At 34.8% G+C, this 26,678-nt stretch overlaps 1 protein-coding gene across 2 annotated transcripts in view; it reads left to right on the top strand.

The window, feature by feature from the left end:
* The first annotated feature begins 1,115 nt into the window (after window positions 1-1,115).
* ENPP3 (ectonucleotide pyrophosphatase/phosphodiesterase 3) overlaps window positions 1,116-26,678 on the top strand; it is a 116,260-nt gene continuing 90,697 nt past the window's right edge. The window contains exons 1-6 of one of the 2 annotated variants that reach the window (XM_012549338.3): window positions 1,116-1,266; window positions 2,025-2,243; window positions 9,261-9,333; window positions 20,341-20,463; window positions 24,922-25,047; window positions 26,532-26,592. In XM_012549338.3, the coding sequence (XP_012404792.1) occupies window positions 2,163-2,243; window positions 9,261-9,333; window positions 20,341-20,463; window positions 24,922-25,047; window positions 26,532-26,592 (464 nt within the window). In that variant the 5' untranslated portion in view covers window positions 1,116-1,266; window positions 2,025-2,162. Of the gene's footprint in view, window positions 1,292-2,024; window positions 2,244-9,260; window positions 9,334-20,340; window positions 20,464-24,921; window positions 25,048-26,531; window positions 26,593-26,678 lie in introns of both variants that reach the window. The other variant, XM_031964254.1, reaches the window with a different exon arrangement.

Here is a 26,678-nt window from a genome sequence, read left to right as displayed (position 1 = left end):
TGTTGTGCAAGAAAAATCAGACTAAAAAGAAAAAAAATACCCATGAGAAAGAAAACAAATAAACATACAAAAAGATGAAAATACTATATTTAGATCCACATTCATTATCCATAGTTTTATCTTTCGATGTCATTGGCATTTTCCATCCCATGGCTACTGAATTGCCTTGAATCATACTGCAATATTGAGAAGAGCTAAGTCCATCACAGTTGATCATCACATAATCTTGTTGTTACTATATATAACATTCTTCTGGCTCTGCTCACATCACTCAGCATCAGTTCATATAGATCTTTCCAGGTTTTTCTGAAATCAGCTTACTCATCATTTCTTAGAGAACAATAATATTCCATTACCTTCATATACCATAACTTATTTATCTATTCCCCAAATGATGGGCATCCACTCAATTTCTAGTTCCTGGCCACTACAAAAAGAGTTGCTACATTTTTACACATAAGGGTCTTTTTCCTTTTTTTTTTTTTTTTTTATCATCTCTACAGAGTGGTTGGATCATTTCACAACTCCACCAACAATGTATTACTGTTCAAGTTTTCACACATCCCTTCCAATATTTATCATTATCTTTTCCTATCTTAGCCCATCTGAAAGGTGGGAGGTGGTACCTCAGAGTTGTCTTAACTTGAAGCATATCTTCTGTTGGGGAAACAGTAGATACACATCATAATGTATCTGTTGTAGAATTCTAGAAGCAACTTCCAAAACTCCCAGAAGGTAGTCATCCTATGAACAATTAGCTTAATTCTCAGATTTTCTGTTGGTCCACACTAATAAAACCATATTTCACAATTCCCCACTAATATATTTGCCTATAATAAGGCAGAAGACAGGAAATTCAAAGGCATTAATGAAATGTCATATTAAACATTTCTCACATAAATCTATAAAGGCCCAAATTCCAAGCTCTTTAGGACAAAAAGCATGGTAAATCCAGCTAGCTATTGCCTGATTTTCAAATCTCAAGTCTTTTCTCCCCATGGCTTTTCTTGGTAAAGGCAAGGAATTTGGCAAGGAAGGGGGAAAAAAAAAAAGAGACCCAGGAGGCAAGGCTTTGTCTCTGTCTTGCTCCACCCTACATAACAGCTTTCCTGGATTAGCCTAGGCAAATAAACCTAGTCCAAAGTAGCTTTGTCCCATGTTTTCACACAGTCGTAATTCAAGGTGGGGAATGCACCAACTATTTACTGGAAGAGAACTGAAGTTTTCTGATAGAGACGGTGGCTTTTGAACTGAGCTTTGTAAAAGGTAGGGATTATTAGAGAATAAAAAGGTAAGGAGGCACTGAAAAGGGGGACAATTTGTGTAAAGGCAAAGAAAAGATGCTGGAGATGGACCTTGATGAGGAATAAGGGTAGTAAATATAATCAGACAACTTGGCACATCTAGAAGGAATGGGAAACTAAGGACAGGAGTAAAGGCATCTATTGGTTTTCAGTCATAAAGGAAAACAGTAAATTTCTGTTTTCTTAAGGGAGTGGATGTTTGTAATAGCCTAGGAGTTTAGGCTGAAATCTGAAGACTTTCTGATTGGATATTATATAAGACACTGAATTCTAGTATCACAAAGTGTTACTGATTTTAAAGAGCAACACAGTTTCTGATTGTTTAGGAGCCTGGACTAGAATACCTCCTGAGGTGTCCAGAGCAATGCAAATTTAGTAAATTTGGGCATTTTCTTCATTTAAGAAACAATATTTTCCTTCATAAGCAAATTAACTAAAAGTAGAATATGTCTATTCCAGTACTAGTGCAGATTTGAAAGAAATTAAGATGGTTATCATTGTTTTGCTGCATTTTAGGTTTGCAGCAGAATAGAAAACACTGAAGCAGGTACAATTTAAGCTATTTCTTTAATAAGAGAATAGTACATGTAGAACAGAATGTAGTGACATCTGATTATTGTACACAAGATGAGGCTAGAGTACATTAAAATTGGACTTTTATCTTTTGATAGTCATATGTAATTGCTTTGTTTCTTTCTCTTTTTTTTAAAATACTTTTAGATTGCCCAATAGCTGTAAGGCCTCAGTCCTCCATAGATCTTCATAGGCTGATGCCATTGATCTGTCTTCTAGCACTCTTAATTAACCAACAGAGGGAAAGAGACATAGCTACTGGCTACTCTCAAAACAAGCACAATAATGGTGGAATCAATGCTGGCTTTACAGACAGAAGACCCTGTGGAAAAAAGCACTCTTAAGAAATATAAAATACTCTCTGGGGTGAGTAGTACCAACACTTTCAGAATTTTATGTTGATTCTTTGCCTTGATGATGAATTACATGTTTATGTTATTTTATGGGTATTGGCATATTTGTTCGCTTTTCTGAACATTTTAAAATATTTTGCCTTTGCACTGCTGTCATTTCCTATTTATGTTCCAAACTGATTACTGCCGTGTGGTCAAATTCTCTGGGCTCCCTTCTCCCCCAAATTAAAAAAAACCAATTAAGCAAAATATTAGTTTGGTACTTTGGAAAGAGCACTGGCTCTGGCATGAGAGGATCTGAGTTCAAAACTCAGAACCTGTTACTTTCTATTTTGGGGACCCTGGGTGAATCTATAAAATGAGGGGGAGTTGGACTACTTGCCCTCTAACATGTCTTCTTTCAGCTCTAAAAGTATATGAACTACTATATAGTAGTTTTACCTAACAATGTATGGAATATTTTATAGAAGTAGTTCCCTATCTTTCTGCAGCTAGGGAAAAGCTATGTTTTGTTATTTCTCTCTTTTTCAGGTCACTGGTTTCTACTTTACTCAGATCTATTTTTTTTTTTTTTTGGTGATATATTGCTTTTTCCTCTGCCATTATGCATCATTTGTATCTGAAAAACACCTCAGCACAACTCTTTACAATAACTGTAAAGTGTATGTTCTTTTAGGAACATTTTACAAATATGTTTCAAAAAGGTGGATTAGGATTAGACTCTGATGTAACTATATCTAGACAGGTGTTCCAGAAAGCTTGAAGAATCTGTTTCTTTAATCTAACTACATAGGATGTGCCAATTACTCTTCAGTCACTTCAAATGCCAGGGATGATTCAAAGAATAAATTGAAAAGTATTACAGATATGCTGATTTTATAATCAATCAAGGAGCTCAGATAATCTTCCTTTAGAGTACAGAACATAAATCATGTTGTAAAGTCTTTGTGACTCAGTCACTGGATATTTGGGAAGCAAAGTGCTTTAGAAATCTGCTTTGGAGACTTGTAAGGATATCTAATCTTTTGGAATTAACTGTCTTTGAGCTTTTCAGTCTATGGCAAGACACACAAGGTTCCATTTAAAATTATTCTCATGTATGTTATTTGTGTAGGAAAAATTTTAGTCTGATTAGGACAGATTAAATTAGATTCTTAACTGGAAGGTGGGCAATTCCTATCTTGATCTCACCTTTTTGAAACATGGAGCATCTTTTACATTTCCCTAACTATATCCCACTCTTTTCCCTTGTTGTCTCAGTGGAGTAAAATTTATTGTTGCCCAGCTATACTAATCTTTTAGGACTTGTTACTAAATTTTCCTTTAGATTGCCTCTTCTGTCACATAAGAGAACCATCATTGCTTCTCTCTTTTTAAAAGATAGGATCTAATAATAGACAGCAGGGGGACAAGCACATCCAAATATTTCTTTTTCAAAGGAGATGAAAAATAATGCTGTTTTCTTCTGCCTACAAACCTTTTCTGAAATTGTTGAAATTTGCTAAACAATTCTCTCTTTTTTTTTAATCTTCAAAGGTAATAATTCCAATTCCTCAAGACTATCAATTTTTCAACCCATTTATTAGTTTCTCTCAAACTTCCAAATTCCCTTAACTACCTTCTAAAATGTATAAGCCTTAAATAATGCAAACTCTTGAAAGTTTGTGACCTGAATATTATTCCTATTCTGTATTCTATTTTAATTTCTATTAAAAATTATATTATTCTTATAATATGTTTTATTTCAGTATCTCCTGAAGATACTTAGCTAACTATTACTTTTTACTGTAGTTCCCTTCTCCTGGATAGAATTATAGTTGAAGTCCTTCAGAAATCTAGTGAAAATTCCCATAAGTGTTTGCTTCCATGAAAATGCTAACCCATTCCACAGCCAATCCTTCTAACAAGTCCCTGACATCTTGGGGATTTTGATCTAGTGAACTCATTTGGAATATACAGAATTAGAAATCTCATTCATATGTCAGCAATTCAAATGCCTGCTAGGATAATGCCTCCTCTTTTGAGTATTGCCCCTTGCCTTCCTGTCTCTTGTTCTCTGACCTTCTTATTTTGACCCCATTCTGTCAGGACTAAATTAGGAGCCTTTCCTGGAATTATGGCTTGTCCCCCACCTAGTATCCTTCACTTCCCCCCAACCCCCTTTGTTTCCTCTTAGTTGCTGAATGCTTTGAGACAAGAGTCCTATACAGCTGGCTAGCCTTGGTTAGTATAAAACTCTCCACAATTAAATGATTAAAAACCAGTCTCTGTCTTGCCTCAGTTTCTCTGGTATTACAATGGGATCATAGGGTTCTAGATTTGGAGTTGGAAGGAACCTTAAGTGTCCAGAATTTTCCTTTTACAGATAAGTAAATGAAACAGAAAATTTTGTTGACTTTCTTGGGGTCACATAACTAGCAAGTAACCGAGGCAAGGTTTGAAATCTAGGTCTTTCTTACTTGAGGTCCAGTATCCTATCTATTGCCTCCTAATTATGTAAAGCACATTCTATTTAAACCACTTTGATCATACAATTATATCACAGATTTAATTAGAAGGGACCTCAGAGGTCATCTAACTCAAACCCCTTATTTTATAGATTAGAAAACTAAAACTCAAATTAAATTATTTACCAGGTTATCTTGGGGAATAAGCAGTAGTTTGTATTTGAACCCGGGTCTGTTCACTAGCTCTGAATGCATATTATTATCATGCTTCTTTCTTATGAATTTTGATATATGTGAGTTACCTCTTCCTCTTTTTTCTTCTCCTCTTCTCTTCCCTCTTTCTCCTTTTCGTTATCATCCTTCACTCAATTTTGTAATATTTCTCAGAAAACCTACTATTCTGGGTAAACCTAGATTTCCAGGGAACCAATTAGAATATACATTAAGACCAGAATGGGATAAATCTCCTTTACTTTTGAGATTGCCCACATCTTTGGGACTAGATTATAGAATTTATTTAAATTTTTATTATAACCTAAACAAAGATAAACATTTCAATAGACAAAAAACAGAAAAAGAAACTGTCAACTTCTATTACATACCTTTTTTATACGTATTAAACTTAATATATAATGGTAAAACTATCCTCCTTTTCTATGTCCCCTTCTGAACTTCTTTCTGTTCTCTTCTGTGCATTTCTTTTTAATGTTTCACCAATGATCTTTTCTTTCCTTTTTAATATTACGTTTCTTACCCAGGGATTCACATACATTAATTGTAAGCAATAAGTGTAGTTAAGCAAAACAAAGTAGCATTACATTATATAATTTTGAACTGAAAGAAACATTAGAGATCATTTTTAATAATCCTCTCACTTTACAAATGAAGAAATTGGGAACCATACAGGTTAAGTGACTTGTCCACGATTCATTCATTCATTCAATTACATCTATCTTCCAGGCACTCTACTGAGTTCTGGATCATATAACTGTTTAGAACAGAAACTCAAAACTAGTTCTCTTAAAATTCCAATCCAGACTGCCCTATAGTCATTCCTTTCCTGGGTGGAGCCATAGGTCATATTGGGTACTTGCTGAACTGGCTAGTATTTTTAATTCTTAGAAACTGTATAATTGAGTTAGACAATACTGCGTAGTTTCTTTGTCCTTTATTTTTTAGCTTCCTTGAAAGACATTAGGTGTGCCTGACATGGTCTTTTAGGAATACTATTAATGTCCTATTTAAGAGGTAATGTTGGATAGAGGGCAGATCTTTGGGTTTCTGAGAAGCTTTGACATTGAGACCTGCTTACTTATGACATGGGCAAGTTACATTCTCTCATTGCTTCAAGCAGCTCTTCCTATATTTTTAATATAGTTGGATTCCTTTGCAATCTTATGTATTTTATTGTATGCATTTTAAAAATTGTTCTGTGAAAGGATCCCTAGGCTTCAGCTAAATGCCAAAAAGTTCTATGATATAAACAAAAAAAGATTAAGGACCCCAAAGTAATCATGCATTTTGTATGACTACTCACCAAATTCCTTGGTGTGTGGCTCACTTAAGGAGTGGGTCATGCTGAATTCAAGCCTACTCATTTTGTATATATCAGGTGGCTTTGTCAAATACAAATATACATCTAGTAGAATGTATAGAATGTCTCTCTTTTATCCATGACCCACTCCGGCTCCATAGTTGGTATATGACCTTTTTTCTTAGGATGTAAACTGTATAAAGGCAGAGAAATCCCTTCATGGAGAGGTTTTAAAGGTACTCTTTAAATCCCAACTCATCTCCCTTTCTTTTACTCTCTGTGCTACAATGTCAAAGCCATTTTTTCATACTGTGACTTTAAGGTTCAGCACTATGACACAAATTGGTTTCTAACCAAGTAGTGAATATTTCTTATTTAAGATGAAGGTTTAGTGAACTAGATGTTCTCAGTTAATTGACAGATATTGTTTATCTACTGTGTTGGTTGCAACTGCTTATTATTGAAAACTTGACCTTCTCTCCCAATAGTTACCTTGTTATGTTCTTAAAAACCCTGATTCTTCAGCTCCGCCCAGAGAAAGAACTCTGGGTGATGACTAAAAACCATTACATTGAATTCCCAATCCCTATATTTATGCCCACCTGCATTTTTGATTTCCTTCACAAGCTAATTGTACAATAATTCAGAGTCTGATTCTTTTTGTACAGCAAAATAACGGTTTGGTCATGTATACTTATTGTGTATCTAATTTATATTTTAATATATTTAACATCTACTGGTCATCCTGCCATCTGGGGGAGGGGGTGGGGAGGTAAGAGGTAAAAAATTGGAACAAGAGGTTTGGCAGTTGTTAATGCTGTAAAGTTACCCATGCATATAACCTGTAAATAAAAGGCTATTAAAAAAAAAAAAAAAGAAAAAAAAAAACCCTGGTTCTTCTAATGACAAAATTCTGAACAAAAACTTAGCTCCCTATAAACTCATTAAGTTGATCATATCCCCTGATCAAATCTCTAAAGCACACATTTGTCATTTCAATATTATTTTTAAAATGCAATTATTAAAATAGAAAAAATGTCTGTCTAGCAAAAGAATGCAAGTGATTGTATCATCATATAAGATAATGATTGTTTGCTGATATTTTACAGTTGGCATATTATAAATCTGAGGCATTTTTACTTTCAAAAGACAAATTTTGCTAAAGCAGGAAAGATCCAATTATTTCTAGGATACAAGGGGGGACCTCCCAGGAAACTCCCTTTAGCAAAGTAGATTGTAACCTGTCTATGAATGAGTATGTATATCCAAAAGAGTAGCCTGAAGTATCCAGTAGTTGAGTGACTTGCCTGGCTAATAAATATTTGATGAAGGATCTGAGTTCAGGTCTTCCTGGCATTCTTTTATTATGTCATGCTGTCTCTATTCCCATAAAATACTTATTCTCATGTGTACTTTAACATATTTTTGTTTCTCCCAATTTTAACTAATTTATTTGTAAGTTTGTAAGAAAAAGTTTCATACTTTTTCTGTCAAGCCTAAAATGAAAAGAATCTGTATAAACTTTTGTGATAATTATGTTTTCTTTCAGGAAGTTGGGCTTTATAATTTCCTCTTCTTTTTACAATGGACAATAGAAACAGGTTCTTCCTGTACAAGTTTATATTAGTCTATATTTGGCCTTTATGATAAAAGGTATCACTGAAGAGCTATCCCAACTTTTTAACTAACCCTTGCCTATCCTTCAAAGCTTAGATAACTTGAAGGACAACAAAGCTCCTGGGGCCTGAAATGAAAGATGCTATAGTATGTGAGATTTAACCTGACTTCAAGGACAACTTGGGACATCTTGACCTCTTGGAAAAACTGATAGGTCTTCACTCCTGAACCCCTAGTGCATCTGTCTTGCACTATGGATAAGTTTACCCCCTCATTGCCCCAAGACAGAAAAATTACAATAATTTCCCCCTTCTCTTAGGCCCCAGGGATTGTTTTTCTCTCAGTCCCCAGCTTTAACTTCCTGGAATATTTTAGGTCAAATGAGGCCTAAGGGCATCCCCCAGATAAAGAACTAACTGGCTGGCTTTTTGCTTCTGTATAACTATTGGTTATGGCGGGGACCTTCCTCCTTGGGATTCTTGTTCCTGCCCATTAAAACTTGCTGGGTCTGGGATTTGAATCCACTTGCAACTGTGTGCACCATAAATCTCCACATCAAATTCCTGTTATATCTGGCATCAGTTTCAGCACAACATCACCAATTCCCTCTGTCTTTTTGATTATTGGAATTGTTGGATAGAAGTATAAATGCCACTACAATGAATGTTATCTTTTCAAGACTAAATGATTAAATTCCTATTATGTGAAGGATTCTTTGACTATCTGTATAATAAGCAACTCTGTGATAGCCATCTTTTTTGTTGTAGTGAAATACAACATGGATATGTTATTTAGAGTATTTGTGCATTGCATAAAGAAGCTATTTCTTCACAGATAGGATCATAAATTTACAGTAGGAAAGGACTCAGAAGTTATTTCATCCAACCTCCTCATTTGACAGATAAGGAACCCAATACCCAGAGATCTTAAGTGAAAGATTTAGGAATCAAATTCGATTCTCTAACTCCCCTTTCTATTATGTCAAGGAAGATAAAAGAAAATAAAATACATATACAATTTGTGAATTAATCAAATTATTGTATACTGGGATAGGGCAGCTAGGTGGCATAGTGAATTGAGTGCCAGACCTGAAATCAGGAAGACTCATATTCCTGAATTCAAATACGCTCTCAGACACATTAACTGTATAATCCTGGGCAAGTCACTTAACCCTGTTTGCCTCAGTTTCCTCATCTATAAAATGAGCTGGAGAAAGAATGGCAAATCTCTACCTTTGCCAAAAAAACACCCAGTAAGGTCACAAATGGGGTTGGACATTACTGAAATGACTCAACAACAATAATAAAAATACTAGCATGTGGTAAGTATTCAGTAAAACACATTGATTTGGGAAGAATGATGTCAAGCATTTGCCATAGATAAAAATTTTTGATTTAATTCCTTTAAAAAAATTGTTTGTTTTCTGTGACAGGTTCTTCTTGTTTTGTTGGTGGTTGTGTCACTTGGCCTAGGCCTTGGACTTGGATTAAGGCGACAAGAGCAAGGTATGGTCTGAAGTTTTCAAGAATCTCTTTCATATAATATTTTCAAGGTCCAATTATGGATTTTCTATAAATTAAAATGCTAATTGTCATGGACTATTCTAAAAATAGTGATTCAAGAAATTTCACTTATTTTATTGCAAAACTCTGAACTTTGGTGCTCAGCATGGCTTGGTGGATTCTCAAGAATGAGATTCTGATGACGTAATCACAAATAATTCTGATGAGAAAGAAAAGCAGAAATCAATGTGGTAGCATAGGGAACTCAAATTTTAAATTTTAAAAGAACACAAAGAAGATAGAAGACAGATCTGTTTGAATCATAATGGGAGGAAGATCTAAGTCAAATGTGAGTTTGTGGATAAATGCTAAGGACAACGAGTATTCTTTTTGAATTTGGTGTTAGCAATAAAATAATGAAGGAAGCAATCTAAGGCAGTATTCATGCTTTTGAATGTTCAATATATGTCTACATTATAGTAGACATACTTAGGCTAAAGACATGCAAAGTCAAAAAAATTAGTAACTGCTAAGGAGATTATGTTGTCTTGTAGGAAAATGATAGTATGTGTGAGCAGAAAATATACATAAAATATACAAAGATATAAAATAATTTGCAGAAATACAAAATGGGGGTAAGGAGAGGCTCAGGTTAGATTTTCTTTGGGAGATAGCATTTGAGCTAAGCTTCAAAGTAATTAGAGATTTTATGAAGTATGTCTTCCATGTGACAGATGGGAAATGGATTGAAATGTAGGGATAATGCTTAATTGGCTAGATGGGAAGGAAAGTAGATTGTAATGCAATGTAATATGTAATTAATTTGGAAAAGTAGATTAGAACCAGTAAAAGTAGACCAGGCTGTAGAGAACTTTAAATGTCAAATAGAGAAGTTTGTATTATACCCTAGAGGCAAGAAATTACTGGAGTTTTCTTAACCTAGATAATAGTTAAACTTCTACTTTAGGAATAATTTGCATTTGTGTTAATTGGATACAGGATAATTGGGAAAGAAGAGATGATGGAGCCAAAAAAAATAATTCTGAGGAGAAATCATGAATTAGAGAGAGATAATTGAAGAGATGGGGACAGATTTGTGACATATTTTGTAATAGAATCAAGAAGATTTAGAATAAAAAATGTAGATTTGGAGGAATCTTAGAGTCCATTTAGTTGAATCTTATCATTTTTATAGATGAGGAAAATGAAAATCAAGAGAATATAAAGAATATTTGTACTTAAATTCTCTGAATCCAGAGTCGATGCAATTTTTATTATGTTTCCAGTACTTCGGGGGCAATTGACTGGATATGATGGGTGAAGAATCATTGAATCATAGTGATAAGGTTAGGGTTCCTGATGGTCAGGGAGTTAAATAATGAGGTTAGTGGTAGGTTTGGGGTTCAAGAAGCCAAATGAAGAGGTTTGGTTCCCCTAGATTCCCCTAGGATTTGGCACAGGGCAGGTAGTTATAACCCCATTCTGGCAGTGCAGAGGTCCTTTGTTTTTTTTTTTTTTTTTTTTTTTTTTTTATTTAATAGCCTTTTATTTACAGGATATATACATAGGTAACTTTACAGCATTAACAATTGCCAAACCTCTTGTTCCAATTTTTCACCTCTTACCCCCCCACCCCCTCCCCTAAATGTCAGGATGACCAGTAGATGTTAAAATATATTAAAATATAACTTAGATACACAATAAGTATACATGACCAAAACATTATTTTGCTGTACAAAAAGAATCAGACTCTGAATTATTGTACAATTAGCTTGTGAAGGAAATCAAAAATGCAGGTGTGCATAACTATAGGGATTGGGAATTCAATGTAATGGTTTTAAGTCATCTCCCAGAGTTCTTTTTCTGGGTATAGCTAGTTCAGTTCATTACTGCTCCATTAGAAATGATTTGGTTGATCTCGTTGCTGAGGATGGCCTGATCCATCAGAACTGGTCATCATCTAGTATTGTTGTAGAAGTATATAATGATCTCCTGGTCCTGCTCATTTCACTTAGCATCAGTTCGTGTAAGTCGTGCAGAGGTCCTTTGTAAAGGAATTTATGAACCCAAAAAGCTAGACGGGTAAAACAAGTTTATTATTGGAATTGAGAAGTCAGCCTTTGCTATGCATGTAGGATACAAGATTCTTTTATAGGGTAACAAGAATGATAATATAATGGGGGGAGTACCTGGATGGGGATGATCTAATGAGGATGACCTAATGGGGGGGGGGAGGCATCTAGGATGACATAATGGAGGGAGGTACTGGAGAGGCTCCTAATATTCTAATGATATCTAAAATGGATAGACCTTTATCTCATCAAACATTCAGAAGGAATGATTATAGCCTGAAGATATAAGACCTTTATCAGAGACACTTCCTTTGAAAATTGTTTCCCCAGTTCTTTCTAATGTTGGTTATATTGGTTTTGCTTATGCAAAAACTTTTAAATTGGATATAATTTAAAATTATCCATTTACATTTAGTAGTGCTTTCTGTCTCTTTTGGTTATAAATTCTTTCCATAGATCTGACAGATAAACTCTTCTTTACTATCTAATTTGCTTATAATATCACTTGTTATATTTAAATCATATACTCATTTTGACCTTATTTTGGCATTATTCCAACCTTATACTGTCTAGTAACTTTAAAGTCTAAAGCAATATTGATTAATATGGCTGAAAGTGTAGTTTCCTTTTGATTCAATCTATTTTAGCTTTAACTTTGAGATCGTGATTACTACCCTGCTTTTTTTTTTTTTTTAACATATTAAATTCTACTCTTGATTTTTAATTTTATGTTTATGTGTATCTCATTTCCTATTCCTTCTGACTCCTTTACTTCCACCAGTTATCTTGTCCTCCCATTACTTAATTTCCCACTATCAGACTCCCAAGGATATCTTCCTTAACCTCTTTAAACTGCCCATTCCTCCAAGGATCCTTGTCTTGTTTTTCCCCACCCCATCCGTTTTTATCTCATTCCAGTTAATCTACACACCTTATCACATTCCTGTTGATCAGGTTCTCATTGTTATTCTATGTACTCTTCTAAATCCCTTTCCTTATTCTATTCTTTCAGCCTTTTATTTCTTTATAAATTTAGAAGACTTTTATTCTTTTCTAAATGTATATGTTGTTCTCTCTTTATCCCTGATCCAATGTGAATAGGGTTCCCTTTAAATCCCTCTTTTAACCTCTTTCTTCTGGCTATCCTCTTACTTTTTTGTTTCCCTCTGAATTTAGAAAACTTTTATACCCTTCAAAATATAACTTCCTAATAAGAATAGGGTTCCAGAACTACTAGTCCTCCTCTCCCATCTACTCTGTTCTTCCTCTTGAACCTCATTTGCTTTTTAGAATCACATACTCAGTTGTATCCCAATTTATTTTTCTTTCAAACTACCCAATTACTAATGACAACATATATATATATATATATATATATATATATATAATTTATATTGCCACATAGAAAACATTTTTTCCTTATTGAGTCCCTTGTAATTAGTTTTTGAGGTTCACCTTATATTGATTCTATAAAAATATATAAAAATATAAAAATACAGATCTTAGATTTTATATGTCAAATTTTCTTTTAGATCTTTTTTTTGCAATAAAACCTGAAAGTCTGAAAAGATATTCAATGAATATCCTTTTTTATTTTCATTCAAGATTAAGCATAACTTTGCTTGCTGAGTGTGGATGTTGTCCATTTTTGAAGATAACCAAAATGACATTACTATGTTAGAATCGAGTCATAGTGTGTGAAACTATGGCTGATTAGATCAGCATTAGCTTGGAATGCTTTGCTATAGGTAGGACACAAATAGTCAATATGAACATCTGGGGTGACTTCTCTAATTTTGCGTATTACAAGTTTCTTTTGGGCTAATTCAATCCTGCTTTGTTCATAGCGTACAGCACCTTCTCTCATGAGGGCACATAGGCCATGCTGGTCTGTTCTGTGCCTGCATCGCCTATGTCATACAATCTATTCTAAAGTTTTCAAGAGATATCTTGAGAGTGTCCTTATATCACTTTTTCTGACCATCTTGTGATTGCTTGCCCTGTGTGAGCCCTCTAAAGTAATTTTTTTTTTTTTGGCAAGTGTACATTTGGCATTCAAACAATGTGACCAGTCCAAAGGAGTTATGCTTTCTGCAGTAGAGTTGAAATGCCTGACAGTTTAGTTTGAGAAAGGACCTCCATGTCTGTTGTCTTATCCTGCCAGATGATCTTCAGAATCTTAAGACAATTCAAATGTAAGCAATTCAGTTTCCCTACATGGAGCTGGTAGACTGTCCAGGTTTCACAGACATGCAACAATGAGGTCAGCACAATGGCTCTGTAGACCTTCAGTTTAGTAGCCAGTTTAATACCTGCTCTTCTACACTATTTTTGGCTGCACCCCCAGTTCTTTTGCTCTTTGATATCTAGTGTTCTAAGACCTGTGATATATATATATATATGTTTTAATATAGCTGCTGTTGGGTCTTGTGTGATTCTAATTGTGGCTCTACTCTATGAATTCTATTCATATAGATTACTTGTAATATTTTTTCCTTGACTTGGGGTTTCAGAATTTGGTTGTGATGTTCCTGTAGATTTTATTTATAAGATCTCTTTCAGGTGATGATTGGTAGATTTTTTTTTTTTTTTTCTATTTCTACTTTCCCCTCTTTTTCTAAGAATTCAGGACAATTTCCCTTAATTATTTCTTGTATTATTATATATTCTTTTTTGGATCATAGCTTTCAGGTAATCAAATTATTCTTATATTTTCTCTTCCTATTTTTTTTTTCAGATCAGTTGTTTTTCTTGGATTGCTATTTAAAACATTTTTTTCTCAATTTCTCTTATTAGATTTTTAAGAAATTTGTTTTGAATTCTATACATTCTTTTTGGGCAGGTAATCATTTAATTTCTTAATTTTTATTAAGAAGTGAACATAGCATATGTTGATTTACATTCAGTCTCCTTAGTTTTTTTTTTTTTTCTAGCTGCTTGGATCACTGAACCAATGAGAAGAATCAAGTCTTTCATAGTTGATCATCTCACATTCTTGCTATTATTGTGTACGATGTATTCCTGGTTCTATTTGTTTCACTCAGCATCAATTCATGTAAATCTTTCCAGGCCTTTCTAAAATCAGCTTGTTCATAATTTTTATAGAACAATAATATTCAATTACCTTCATATGTTCAGCCATTCCCCAATTAATGAGCATCTACTCATTTTCCAATTCTTTTGCTGCCACAAAGCAATTATTTTTTCCCTCTTATGTCACCTCCCCTTCACCTTTAAAAAGCAACAAGAAAAAAAAGAAAAAAAGACAAACCTTATAACAAAAATACATAGTGAAGCAAAGCAACCTTTCACATTGGCCATGTCTAAAAATAAATGTCTCATTTGATACCTTGAGTACATCAACTTTCCATTAGGATGTAGGTAGCAAAAGCATAAACTCTTCAAAGTTTTTGGCTACCTAGGCAATTGCAATTCAGTGATCACTAAAGAAACAGTAAACTACAGTGGTACTTTAATGCTAGTGTGTTTCAAAACTCATCAAATTTGGTATTCTATACATTCTGATGAGAAAAAAAAATGCTTCAGCATTTGATGTTTTCTCAGCACTCATCACACTTGGTTGTTGTCTTAGTTGAGCAGTAGGGATATGAGGTTAGCCAGACCTACTACCCGACTTTGCCAAAGTTGCTATTGCCCTAGGCTCTGGGTAGCTCCTCCATAATGAAGGCAGAAGTGTGTAGCACTGTTGGTTGGATCCTATGATGCTCAGGACATGTGGCTACAGTGTATAATCTCCTGAGTCCCAAAACTCAGTAGTGCTAGAAAGGGAATGGAGCAGCCTGGTGTGCTCAGGAGGAGAATCTCAGGGGCAGGAGCATCAGCAGTGGCAGCTCACGTGAGGCTAGTGGCAGTGGTAGATGACTTAGGACTCCTGGCAGCCCCAAGCCATAGGTAGTGGCCAGAGCTCTGGGTGGTAGTGGGCACCAGACCATATTTCCATTTCCATATTCAGCCTCCAGACTGCCAAAAAAGTTTGAATTATGTGGGATGGGGTGGAAGGCAAAATATAAAGGTTTTGGTTCATTGCAAAAAATGAGTTGGGTCAAGAAGGGAGGAGCTGGCTTGTGCTGAGCTGGACTGACTTGCTTCTCCAAGTTAGAAGCCTCACTTGTTTCTTTGGGGATTGGGTGAGGAGAATGCAAAATGTACTGGAGATATACTCTATGGGAGTAATTTTTGCCATTCATTTTGTCTTTTGGAACCAATTAAAGATGAGTACTGCATTATTGCTATAATTTGATGGAACTATCATTGTCGTTGGAAGGTTTGTAAAGGAAGTATAGCACCAACAGGATGTTTCCAATAAGGTCTGCATATTAAATTTATCTTTTCATTGGTTTTTTACATATAGTTTCTTAAACTTTTTTTCATCAGTATGGTCTGTGACTCCTTCTGAACATGGCAGGATTGAATTTCAGCTGAGTGAGAGTTAACCAGTTAGATAATATTCAATGCAATATTAACTCTGCTAGATGATAACATATTGTTGTTCAGTTGTTTTTCAATCATGTGTCACTTTGTGTCACCCTGTTTTGATATTTTCTTGACTTATAGGATCACAAATTTAGAGCTAAAAGATGTGTCAGGTGATACTAGTCCAACTCCTCAGTTTACAGATGAGGACCTAAATCTGGTATATAAAGGTTCAGTGATTTGCCCAGGATCATACAGGAGCAGGATAGCATTTGAACTTTAGTCCTCTAACCCCCCTCAATCCAGTACCATTCTATACTTTCTGATCCTTAAAAGAAAAGTCTATAGTATCTCTATTTCTGAGTACATATGAGATTGGGCATATTCAGAATATACAATAGTTGACTGAGTGAAGAATAGATGATGATAAAAGAATATCTAAATGATGATAAAAGAATATCTAAATCTCCAAGAAGAGAAGAGATAAAGAGAGGGCTTGGATTTGTGATTTCATTCATAGAGGGAGCTCCTGGTGAAGAAATTAACTTTACTAATGCAGACTAGTATTTAATCTGTAATTTTTAGTCTTCAAGTTTCCTGGAATGTTGAGGTTCCCACAGTCACATGACCATTATAAAAGACATGGAATTTGAACCTAGATCTTTGTGGGCCTAAAGCTTGTTCTCCATATACTATTATCATGGACCACCTTTGAACCTTAGAGGGTGAGAATCACAAATAATTTTAAATTGAACCATGTTGTGGCTATGATTCCAAGTCGAAGAGAAATTCTGCCCAGATATGCAGTGTGGGAAAAGCATAGTGGGATTCATGAAAAACATTTTCACATTCAGTCACATCTACATTTACCAGTAATAGGGATACTAGGAGATGGGAGGATCAGTGACTTGGACAGGGTCTGATACCCACATTAATTAATTTGGTTTTATTTAAAAATGTGGCTGTTTAACTGAAATGCCAAAAGAATAAAATTCTCCAGCTTTCCCTCTCTGTATTATTTTGATTTTTGCTCCAATAGATAATTTTTCTTTTTTCTAAGGTGAAACTAATTCATAAATCTGTCCTTTTGGATATTTAGTGCAGATATATTTACACATAATATTGATGCAAAAGACAGTTGCATGTTAGATGGCATATTACAACATCATGAAAGTAATAAAGCTTAATTCCTGAGATCAGTTTCATCTTCCTGTTGTCTTAATGTTAGATTACTTAACTGGAAACTTTCCAATTTCAATGTTATGAATAGAAATAATAATAAAAAAAAATGTTAAAGTGATAGTATGACCTTATTTGACTTTAATTTTAACCATGAAGCATTTAGAGACATAACTATTTTTCCAGTAGACTTCTATTGTTATGGTTCAATCATGAAGACCTAAGTTTAGAAACATTCCAGGCCAAATCATCCCTCCCCCATATATATATATATATATATATATATATATATATATATATATATATACATGGAAAGACCAACATACTACAGTTCATCTTTAGGGAATTGGGGTGGGAAATGATATATGTATAGTCTCATGCTAATAATATTGTAAAGAAACCTATATGTAATCATGAATGATCTTGGCCAAGACTAGTATTTTTTGGTTTTACCTTCTACACTTGTAAAATGAAGATGTTGGATTAGACTAATGATTATTAACCTCTTCTGAATTCATAGACTCCTTTGGATAGTCTGGTGAGGTCTATGGACCCATCTCAGAATGTTTTTAAATAACTGAAGGAAATGCTAAAAATGTTAGTGAAAGTAAAGATATATATGTATTTTTTCTCATCCACATTCATAAACTTACTGAAATCTCTTAGTCCAGGAACCATTAAGAATCGTTAAGAATCTTTAGATAAGATGATCCCATCCTCAATTCTATCATCTCAATACACTGCTTTTACTCTTATATAGACCTCTTAAATTTATACAATTTTCTAATCTGATTACATTTATTTGTGTATGTGCTTCAGTACACCTTCTAGATTGTAAGAGAGCAAAGGCCGTATCTGATTTATATTCATAGTTCTCAGTGCAGCATAGTGTCACTGCAAATAGAAAATAATTAATAAATGTTTATAGGATGATTAAATGAAACTCATTTGAACATCCTAGTTTCCTCATGAATTGCAATTCTTTGATTCATAGTTTCTGTCATTCTAATGCATTTGCGTTTAAAGTTGGTCTTGTCAAAGTTTTAGTTTTAGTTTTAGTATCTGTTAAGAATCCAAGTATTTCTTCATGCCAACCCAGAATTAAATGTTCAGAAATCATTCATCTATTAATTTTAATATATTTGCCTAGTTACAGAGATTTTGTACTCTTAAAGAAGCCAAATCTGTATTGAACAAGATCTAGTTCTTATGATACCAATTAATGGTCTAGTTAACTCCAGGCTATTAAGATGATATGGGAAGCTTTGACTTTATATATTTCAAAGGTTTTTTTCAATTTAATTTCCTAATTAAAAAAAAAAATGTTGATATGTTTCTGTTGGTCAGATCCTATAGACCATAGCATGCTAATGCTGTCCATTGAGTTTTCTTGGTAAAGATAACTAGAATGGTATACTATTTCCTTCTTCAGTGGATTAAGGCAGAGTTTAAGTGACTTACCCAAAATCACATCACTAGTGTCTGAGGTGAATTTGAATTCATCTTTCTGAATTTGGGTGCATGTTTTATCCACTGAGCCATCTAGTTGCTTCTTTTTTTTCCCCCCCATATCATCTTTACTTCCAAATATGTTTCTTCTGCTCAAGTACCTTCTGTGTACTTTATAAAAGTACTTTGTAAAAGGCTTGGACCATATAATTGTAAGGTTCCTAAATCTGTTATTCGATGATTCACTTTTTGCATTCAAAAATGAAATATGGGTTAGGTAATAATAATATAATTCAGTGGATTCAAACAGAATCATGGTTCAAGTGCAAAACCAAGAGTTTAGAAAGCACTTATTGGGTGAGTAGAGCACAAATGAGGAAACAGTCAGAGTTAGTATGGGTCCTTCTGAAGACTGCTTTTTCGGGAGTGATTTACATGGATTTACAACCAAAAGAGAGGTTCTGGGGGCATTTTCAGGGTGTTTTGGGGAAGAAAGTTCCAGATATTGGGCTGAGAACTACAGTGCCCCTGTAACTCAGATGGTTGTGGTTTGTGAACCAAGAATATTTGTCCATTTGGGATCAGTACAAATCGGTTTGAGCTGGTCCTGTGGTTGCTGGCATAGCGAAGATTTTCTACGTTCACCCAGTAAACACTGAGAAGGATTACTGGTATGCCAAACTAGAGTAAATCTCATTTTGCCTTCTGATTGGATGATTCCCATTCCAAGATTATTTCATCTCTCAAGGAAAGGAGCTTAACAAATCAATGTGATTGGTAAACTTATTATTATTCATTCCATTGTGACAAAGGTTTGATATGTTTTCCTTCTCCTCTTCCTCCTTCTTCTCTCTTTCCTCCTTTTTTTTTTTTTTTTTTTTTTTTTTTTTTTTTTTGGTACCTCCCTGGATTGTCTATATCAGCAGACAATGAAAAAATACTTGCAAACTTATCATTAATTGTGCATTGGCTAACTCATTATATATTTTTCCTATGGAGTTTAAACCATAGAGTGAAGGGTCCTTCATTGCCATTTTATACCCATCATGAGTATATTGTTGCTTACTAACTAAACAATTAGTACTTTGTGAGTCTATCCCAAATGAATGGGAGGAAAACATGTTAAAAATACTAAGGAAGGAGCAGACCAAGCACTTGCATCAAACTTAAGAAGGGATCTTTTCCTAGAAGTTTATGCATGTAGCCAAGGGGGGGGGGGGGGGGGGGGGGGGGAAGATTACTGTAAAGCATAAATAAAGGATCAGATTAGAAATGTAAGCCATGCAACTTCCAAGGAACAAGGGAAACTATTAGCCTAGGAGTAATTCTGTGGACTTAGCAAGTAGTAGAGTAACATTTAGCTTGATCAAAGGACTTTAAAGAGCCATTTGCTTTCCAAGTCTAAGTTGCTCATGCATAGCTTATGAGTCTCTCCTGATATTATCTGACAAAATCTGGAAAAATATGACTATTTTCCCACTATATGAAAAGCAGTATGAGAGGTATGGCTATAGAATATGAATGATGCTAAGCCAGAGAAGATTTTATTAGCCAACAAAGCTGTATTTCCATTGCCTCCATTCTTGCTGTTCTTTTATCTATAAGAATATTAACTCTGCAAATCTATATTGGAAAAATCAGTAGGAAGATAAGATTCACTTAACAGTTTTTGTCTGAGATATTTTTTCTAGACTAGACATATTATGTTAATTCAAACATGATCTGTATCTAGGAGATTTAAGTAGGTTTAAACTGTAGGTTTGTTTTTATTTATTAGGCCAAGGATGCCTCATACCATAAGAGGCCATAGAAAGAAAAGAACTTAAAATTCTCTTTGTCCTTCTAATGTATTACCCTGTTCCTTTTCTTTTTGCAGGGAGTTGCAGAAACAAATGCTTTGAGCAATCCTACAGAGGATTCGGGGGATGCCAGTGTGATAGTGGCTGTAAAGACCGTAAGAACTGCTGCTGGGATTTTGAAGAAACTTGTGTGGAATCAAGTACGTGTAACAATGTCTGAGTTAGCCCATCACTATCATTCACTTTCTGGAACAATAATTATGTGGAACTTTTTTTCTGGCAGTATGCCAATAGTCCTGTCAATACATTGCTTTCTACTTTTTAGCAGAGGCTGGGTGACCCCTTATAGGACTTGTAGAGGGAACTCTTATTTGCCACAGAATGGACTGACTAGACAGACTTTCAGATTTTTTTTTAACTCTAAGAACCTAAAATTCTGAAATCTGAACTTCATGGGACCTAACAAAAGCTAGACAAAAAGTATTTAACTAGCTAGGCTCACTGGTGAACTATAAAAGGAAGACTTCTTTTATTGATTTGTTTTGACCTTAAAAATGAATGTATATTAAATATTACACTAGCTACCTTTATTAGTTTTTGTGTTGCTCTTCTTTAGTTGCAAATAATGTCTTAAGATCTATCTAGGTGTTAGTTAACAAGTATGTATTAAGCTCTCATTCTGTTTTAGGCACTGAGCTAAGCACTGAGAATGCAAAATAGGGCAAAAACATGGTTCCTGTCCTCAGAACTCAAACAACCATATACATTCGTCATAAATACAATGTAAACAGTAGGTAATCTCAGAGAGAGGACACACTAGTGTGTGTGTGTGTGTGTGTGTGTGTGTGTGTGTGTGTGTGTTGATGTATATGAGTCCATGTGTGAAGATAAGGGGTGAGCATCAGGAAAGGCCTCTTGTAGATAGTGGATTGTGAGCAGAGTTTTGAAGGAAGCCAGGTGGGTCTGAAGGGAGAGCATTCCAAGCAAGGCAGATGTTAAATCATTTCAGTCATGTTTGACTCATTGTGACTCTGTTTGGGGGGGTCTTGGCAAAAATACTGGAATGGTTTCGCTGTTCCCTTCTTCAGTTCATTTTACAGATGAGGAAACTCAGGCAAACAGGGTTAAATGATTTGCCCAGGATCATACAGCTAGGAGTATCTGAAATCATATTTGAATTCAGGAAGATAGTTTTCTTGACTCCAGACAAGGCACTCTATCCATTGCGCCACCTAGCTGCCCCTTTGCAAGGTGGATAGCAAGTGCCAAAAAAAGAAAGGGGGAAAAAAAAAGATTTGAGAGATGGGAATGTTTGTTGTTTAAGAAATAGCAAGTGGGCTGAAATATTTGTTTCATAGAGTATGTAGACAGCTATAAAATGTAAAAAAGATAGAAAGGTAGGAAGGGGTCAGGTTGTAAATAGCTTTAAATACCAAATAATAAAGGGTTTTATATTTGATCCTTGAGGTAACAGGGAGCCACTGACTGGGCTTTCTTGAATGGAAGAGAGAGATGGTATATATGATGTTGTCAGACCTGTGCTTTAGGAAAATCACTTTGCCACTGAGTGGAGGATAGACTGCAGGGTCATATTCCAGACACAAGGGGTCTGCATCAAGGGGACCCTTACTTATACGGTAGATGTTGTGAAGGTGAAAACAGCAAGACAACAACCAACATAGTGGATCTATGGAGTGAGTGCAAATAAGGGTCCAAGGATGACATTAAGCTTGGGAGCCAGGGTGACAGAAATAAGGAAGTTTAGCAAAGGGCAACCTTTGGAGGAAGAGATTGTTAGTGAGATTTTTGTTCATTTTATAATTAGGTCTTCAAGTGCTGGCTTTGGGAATGGGGAAGCATTGGGGAGCGTGTGAAGAATATAAAAGATCCCTGAGCTCCCATTAGAAAAGATGATCCAAGGAAGCTCTTTGCATTGCTCTAAACACTAAAGAAAACTACAAAGTAGGATGATGGCCATATAAGTATATGTCTATATAGTCTTTCTATATAGTTCTCTTGAGTAGCTCTAGAAATGCTTATAGTCTCCTATGTATACATAATCTTTTTTAAAAATACATTTTCATTTAACAGTAGCTAGCATTTATATACCGTATATACTATGTGCCAGTCACTATGCCAAGAGCTTTAAAAGTATAATTTCATTTGATTCTCATAACAACTCACATTTATTACACGTCATAAGATTATGGATACTTTGTAGGTATATAGTGCACACACGTTCACATACAAAATGCCTTATATGTTTACTGCTTTTTTTTTTCTCCACCTCAAATAATTATTAATATTGTATTACCTGAATAGGTTCTGAATATGAAGGGTCCTTTGGGTTATTAGTTGTTGCTGCTTCAAATGATGTACACTGGCATGAATGATATAGCATTTTAGCATGAAGACCACTACCATGACCCATCTGGGAAGTGAAGCAGTGGCCTATATAGGAGAATGCTAAACCAGAGTCCTGAACCAGTTGGGAGTTCAATTTAATAAGCACTTCCTAGAAGACAAGTACTTCAGATTTTGTCCTAAGTCCTGAGGATATGAAAGAAAAAAAAAGAAAAAGTTCCTTCTGTTAAGGAATTTACATTCCACTGTTAACATGTATGGTAGAAAAATAAATATAAAAGTTAAATCATTTAATTCCTCTACATAGGAATTTTAAAGGTAACTTATTGGATTGGATTAGGTGACCTCTAAGGTCTTTCCAATTCTAGATCTGTGGGCTTAAATATAAAGCAATAATAATGGAAAGGATTAGGACAGGTTTTTTGAAGGAATTGCCCTTTGACCTGAGGCTTGACAGGCTCACATTGACATGCTGACACTTTGGGTGGTATAGGTAAAGGGATTCTAAACATGTAGGATAGCCCATGCAAAGACACAACAGAGAAATAAACTATTGTGATGGAAAGTTTTTCTGGAAGTTGAGTAAAAGTGATTTGAGTATAGAAAGATAGGTAGAAATTAGATTGCAAAGAATTTTCAGTGGTACACAGATATTTGTATTTTCTTTGAGGCAAAAGAAAGGTGCTAAAGATTCTTGAGTGGGAAAGTTGTTTGTGCTTTAGAAATTTTTTTTTCTGTTGTGTGGAGGATGAATTGAAAAGGAGAGAAACTGGAGATAGGGATATAAATTAGTTTGCTATTTCAATAGTCTGTGTTTAAGGTAATAGATACCTGAACTAGGTGGGAACTATGGGAGTAGAGAGAAAGGGCAAGATGCACAAGATGTTATAAAGTAGGAAAAACAGCACTTGCTAATTGATTGACTATAGAGAGTAGAGGGAGAGAGTAAACCTAGGTAATAGTCTGAAAGAGAGAAGCTAGAGAAAGTCATGGGTTTTGGTGGAAGAATAATGAGTTTGGTACTGAAGTGTCTATCTGACATTCAGGAGGAGATATCAGGCAGTTGATGAAATGGGACAAATGTGTGTGTATATATATTTATATATATATATATATATATATATAATTTTATTGACCGAACCTATGCCTGAGTAATTTTTTACAACATTATCCCTTGCACTCACTTCTGTTCTGACTTTTCCCCTCCTTCCCTCCACCTCCTCCCCTAGATGGCAAGCAGTCCTATACATGTTAAATATAGCATGAACATTTAAGAGAGAGACCATAGGTGAATGGAAAGATCTGTGAGTTATCTGCATAGAAATGATCATTAAAGCCATGTTGCTGATGAGATCACCAAGAGAAAGTATTGCAATAGAAGGCACCCAAGGATGAAGGCTTGTGGTATACTTATGCAGAGAGATCAGGCTGTGGTTGGTGATCCACCAAAAGTGACTGAAAAGGATGGGTTAGACAGAAAAGGGGGAGGAAAACTAGGGAAAATATTTCTAGGAGGTATTGGGTTAAGAGTGGTCAAGAAGGTTAAATAGAGCAACTCTGAGGTCAGAGTAAAGTGCTGAGAAGTGATTGGGAGATAAAGAAATCTTGCTGCTTAGATCCTGTGGCCTATGATTTTCCTAAATCATTGTAGTTATGACCATGTTACACCATTCCGCTCAATAAATACCAGCTTGGAATGTTTTCCTCCTCACTTCTGCTTCTGGATGTTGCCGATTTCTTTAAGACTCAGTTTATCTCCCACCTTTTATAGAAAACCTTTAAAATCTCTTCTACTGCTTTCGTCTGAGACTATCTTCCAATTGCACTTTATATTTTGCATGTAACTGGTTATTTGCAAAGTACTTTCTCATTGAAATGGGGAGATGATGCCCTTTTTTTTTATCTCCAACATCTGGTTCAAAGCTTGACACATTATTACTATTTAATGAATGTTTGTTAATTGACTAAGATGGATGAGGTTTCCCTTAAGAAGCCATACTGGAATTGCAAGAATTCCCCAAATTAGTGTTTTTATCCTACCCTGAGAATAGAGTAATGACTTGAGGATTAGTCGATACATATAAGCTTGTTCTACAGCAATGTAGACAGTGCTTTCCCTGACACCTAAGCCAATGGAGAAGAATACTGAATTAGTAGTATTAGTAATTGAACAATTTAGTATTATCTTTCCTCCTTAATTATTATAGGTAATTAAGAAGTATGTACATTGAAATAAAAATTCTTATTTTCTCATAGTGAATTTTAACTTACTGAATAACAATTGAAATTTGCAGCTCAGATATGGACATGCAATAAATTTCGTTGTGGAGAGACTCGGCTACCTCATAGCCATTGTTCTTGCTCTGACGACTGCTTACAGAAAAAAGACTGTTGTGTTAATTATAACAGTATTTGCAAAGGTGAGTAAAAGAATAGATATAAATTATTTTCTTCTGTGTTATCCTGAAAAAAGATTGACACTCAAGAGGATCTTGGTTTATTAACAAGCTCTTAATAACAAGGTAATAATAATACAAAAATTAGGGCATGCTGTGGAAGATTTGAGTACTTATTTGAGGTAGAAAGACATTTGGCTTTTCGTTTAATTTTTGGAAGAAATACAGTATGCAGAATTGTAACCAAGGTAGGTTGACTAGGACTTTGCTCTATACCACTGAAATTTAAAGGGCATTGACATTACTTAAATTCCTTCTGTAATATAGAAACTATTGAATTTAGCAACTAGCTAGCAAGAATAACTTGTTAGAATGGGAAGAAACTTCATACCATGATGGTCATGTCCTATTTTTTCTTTGACTACAACTGAAATTGTAATGAAAATTTTATTTGAGGCTATATCTTTGAGGTATCTTAGGATCTCTCCTCTTCCCCTCCAAACCTCATTTGACTAAAACAAAAAGTGATTTGATGGTATAATTTATGCTGTTTTGTCTTGGAATGTTTAAGGAAGTTTGCTCCGAGCACCAAATAGATAGTTACATATAGCTCTGACAAGGTATATTACATAGGCTCTCTATCAGGAAAAGGCAAAGTTTACAAGTTGTTGTTAAAATCTCCATTTGACCCCATTCATTCTTTCCCACACTAACTCCTTTTGTCCCTTAATATATACTTGAAAAACCAATCTATTTTTGTGGCTACAATTACCTAATACTTTAAAATCGGACATATTTATAGCTGGAATCTTCCTGAAATAAAATTCAGTCCTTATCTTTCCTCAGAACTATTTTCCTTTCAAAATTTTTTCTTGATAAGAAGTAGTTATTCAGATAATGTGACTGGTTTTTGCCAAGTCATTATATATTATGCAATAAATTGCATGTGGTAAGTAACTTAAATTACATTTATTTTCTATGGCAAAATTGTCTCCTCCTTTATAGTTGTAATCAGGAGTTCTGATACATAAAGACTTGTTGGAGGGTTGGAAATGATAGAAGCACACAAAAAACATTCATCCCTAGTTGGATACCACTATGTCAAGTAATAAGATGGCCCATATCTAAAAATCCCAAATCACATTCCTTTATGTCATGGCTAATGAGCCTTGACTCTTAAGAGCTGAAGTAAAGTTATAGAGTAGGGTTTGGGTGGGGATGTGATAAGATAGCAGATGAGGAGAACATAGCTTTAAGGAAGAGGAAAAGATAAAACACAAAAGAGGGGTGGAATTGGAGGGCTTGGGGTTCTATCTGGCATAGAATGAGCAAAGTACAGAGAGGCACAGAGTTAGGAAATCCCCTTTTACTCAACAAAAGCTCCAGTTATTAAATTCTGGTTATAACTTTGTAGTAAAATGTTTTATTCTCAGGAATGTGTTGTCTATGCATTTTCTTTTAATCATCTGTTTTTCCGATATCTAAATGCTTTGATCTCATATTTTTAGGAGAAAGCCACTGGGTGGATGAAGAATGTAATGTTTCTCATGAATCTCAGTGTCCAGAGGGGTAAGATTGATTTGAGTATTTGATTCTCTTTTAGTAGCAGGAAGACGGAACTGAAACAGAAAGAAGTGAGATATATAATTTTGCAG

Source organism: Sarcophilus harrisii, chromosome 4, assembly GCF_902635505.1.
Source record: "Sarcophilus harrisii chromosome 4, mSarHar1.11, whole genome shotgun sequence".
In the NCBI taxonomy this organism is placed as follows: Eukaryota; Metazoa; Chordata; class Mammalia; order Dasyuromorphia; family Dasyuridae; genus Sarcophilus; species Sarcophilus harrisii.
The sequence above is the reverse complement of the archived record's forward strand: the minus strand, read 5'-3'. Positions and strand labels throughout refer to the sequence as shown.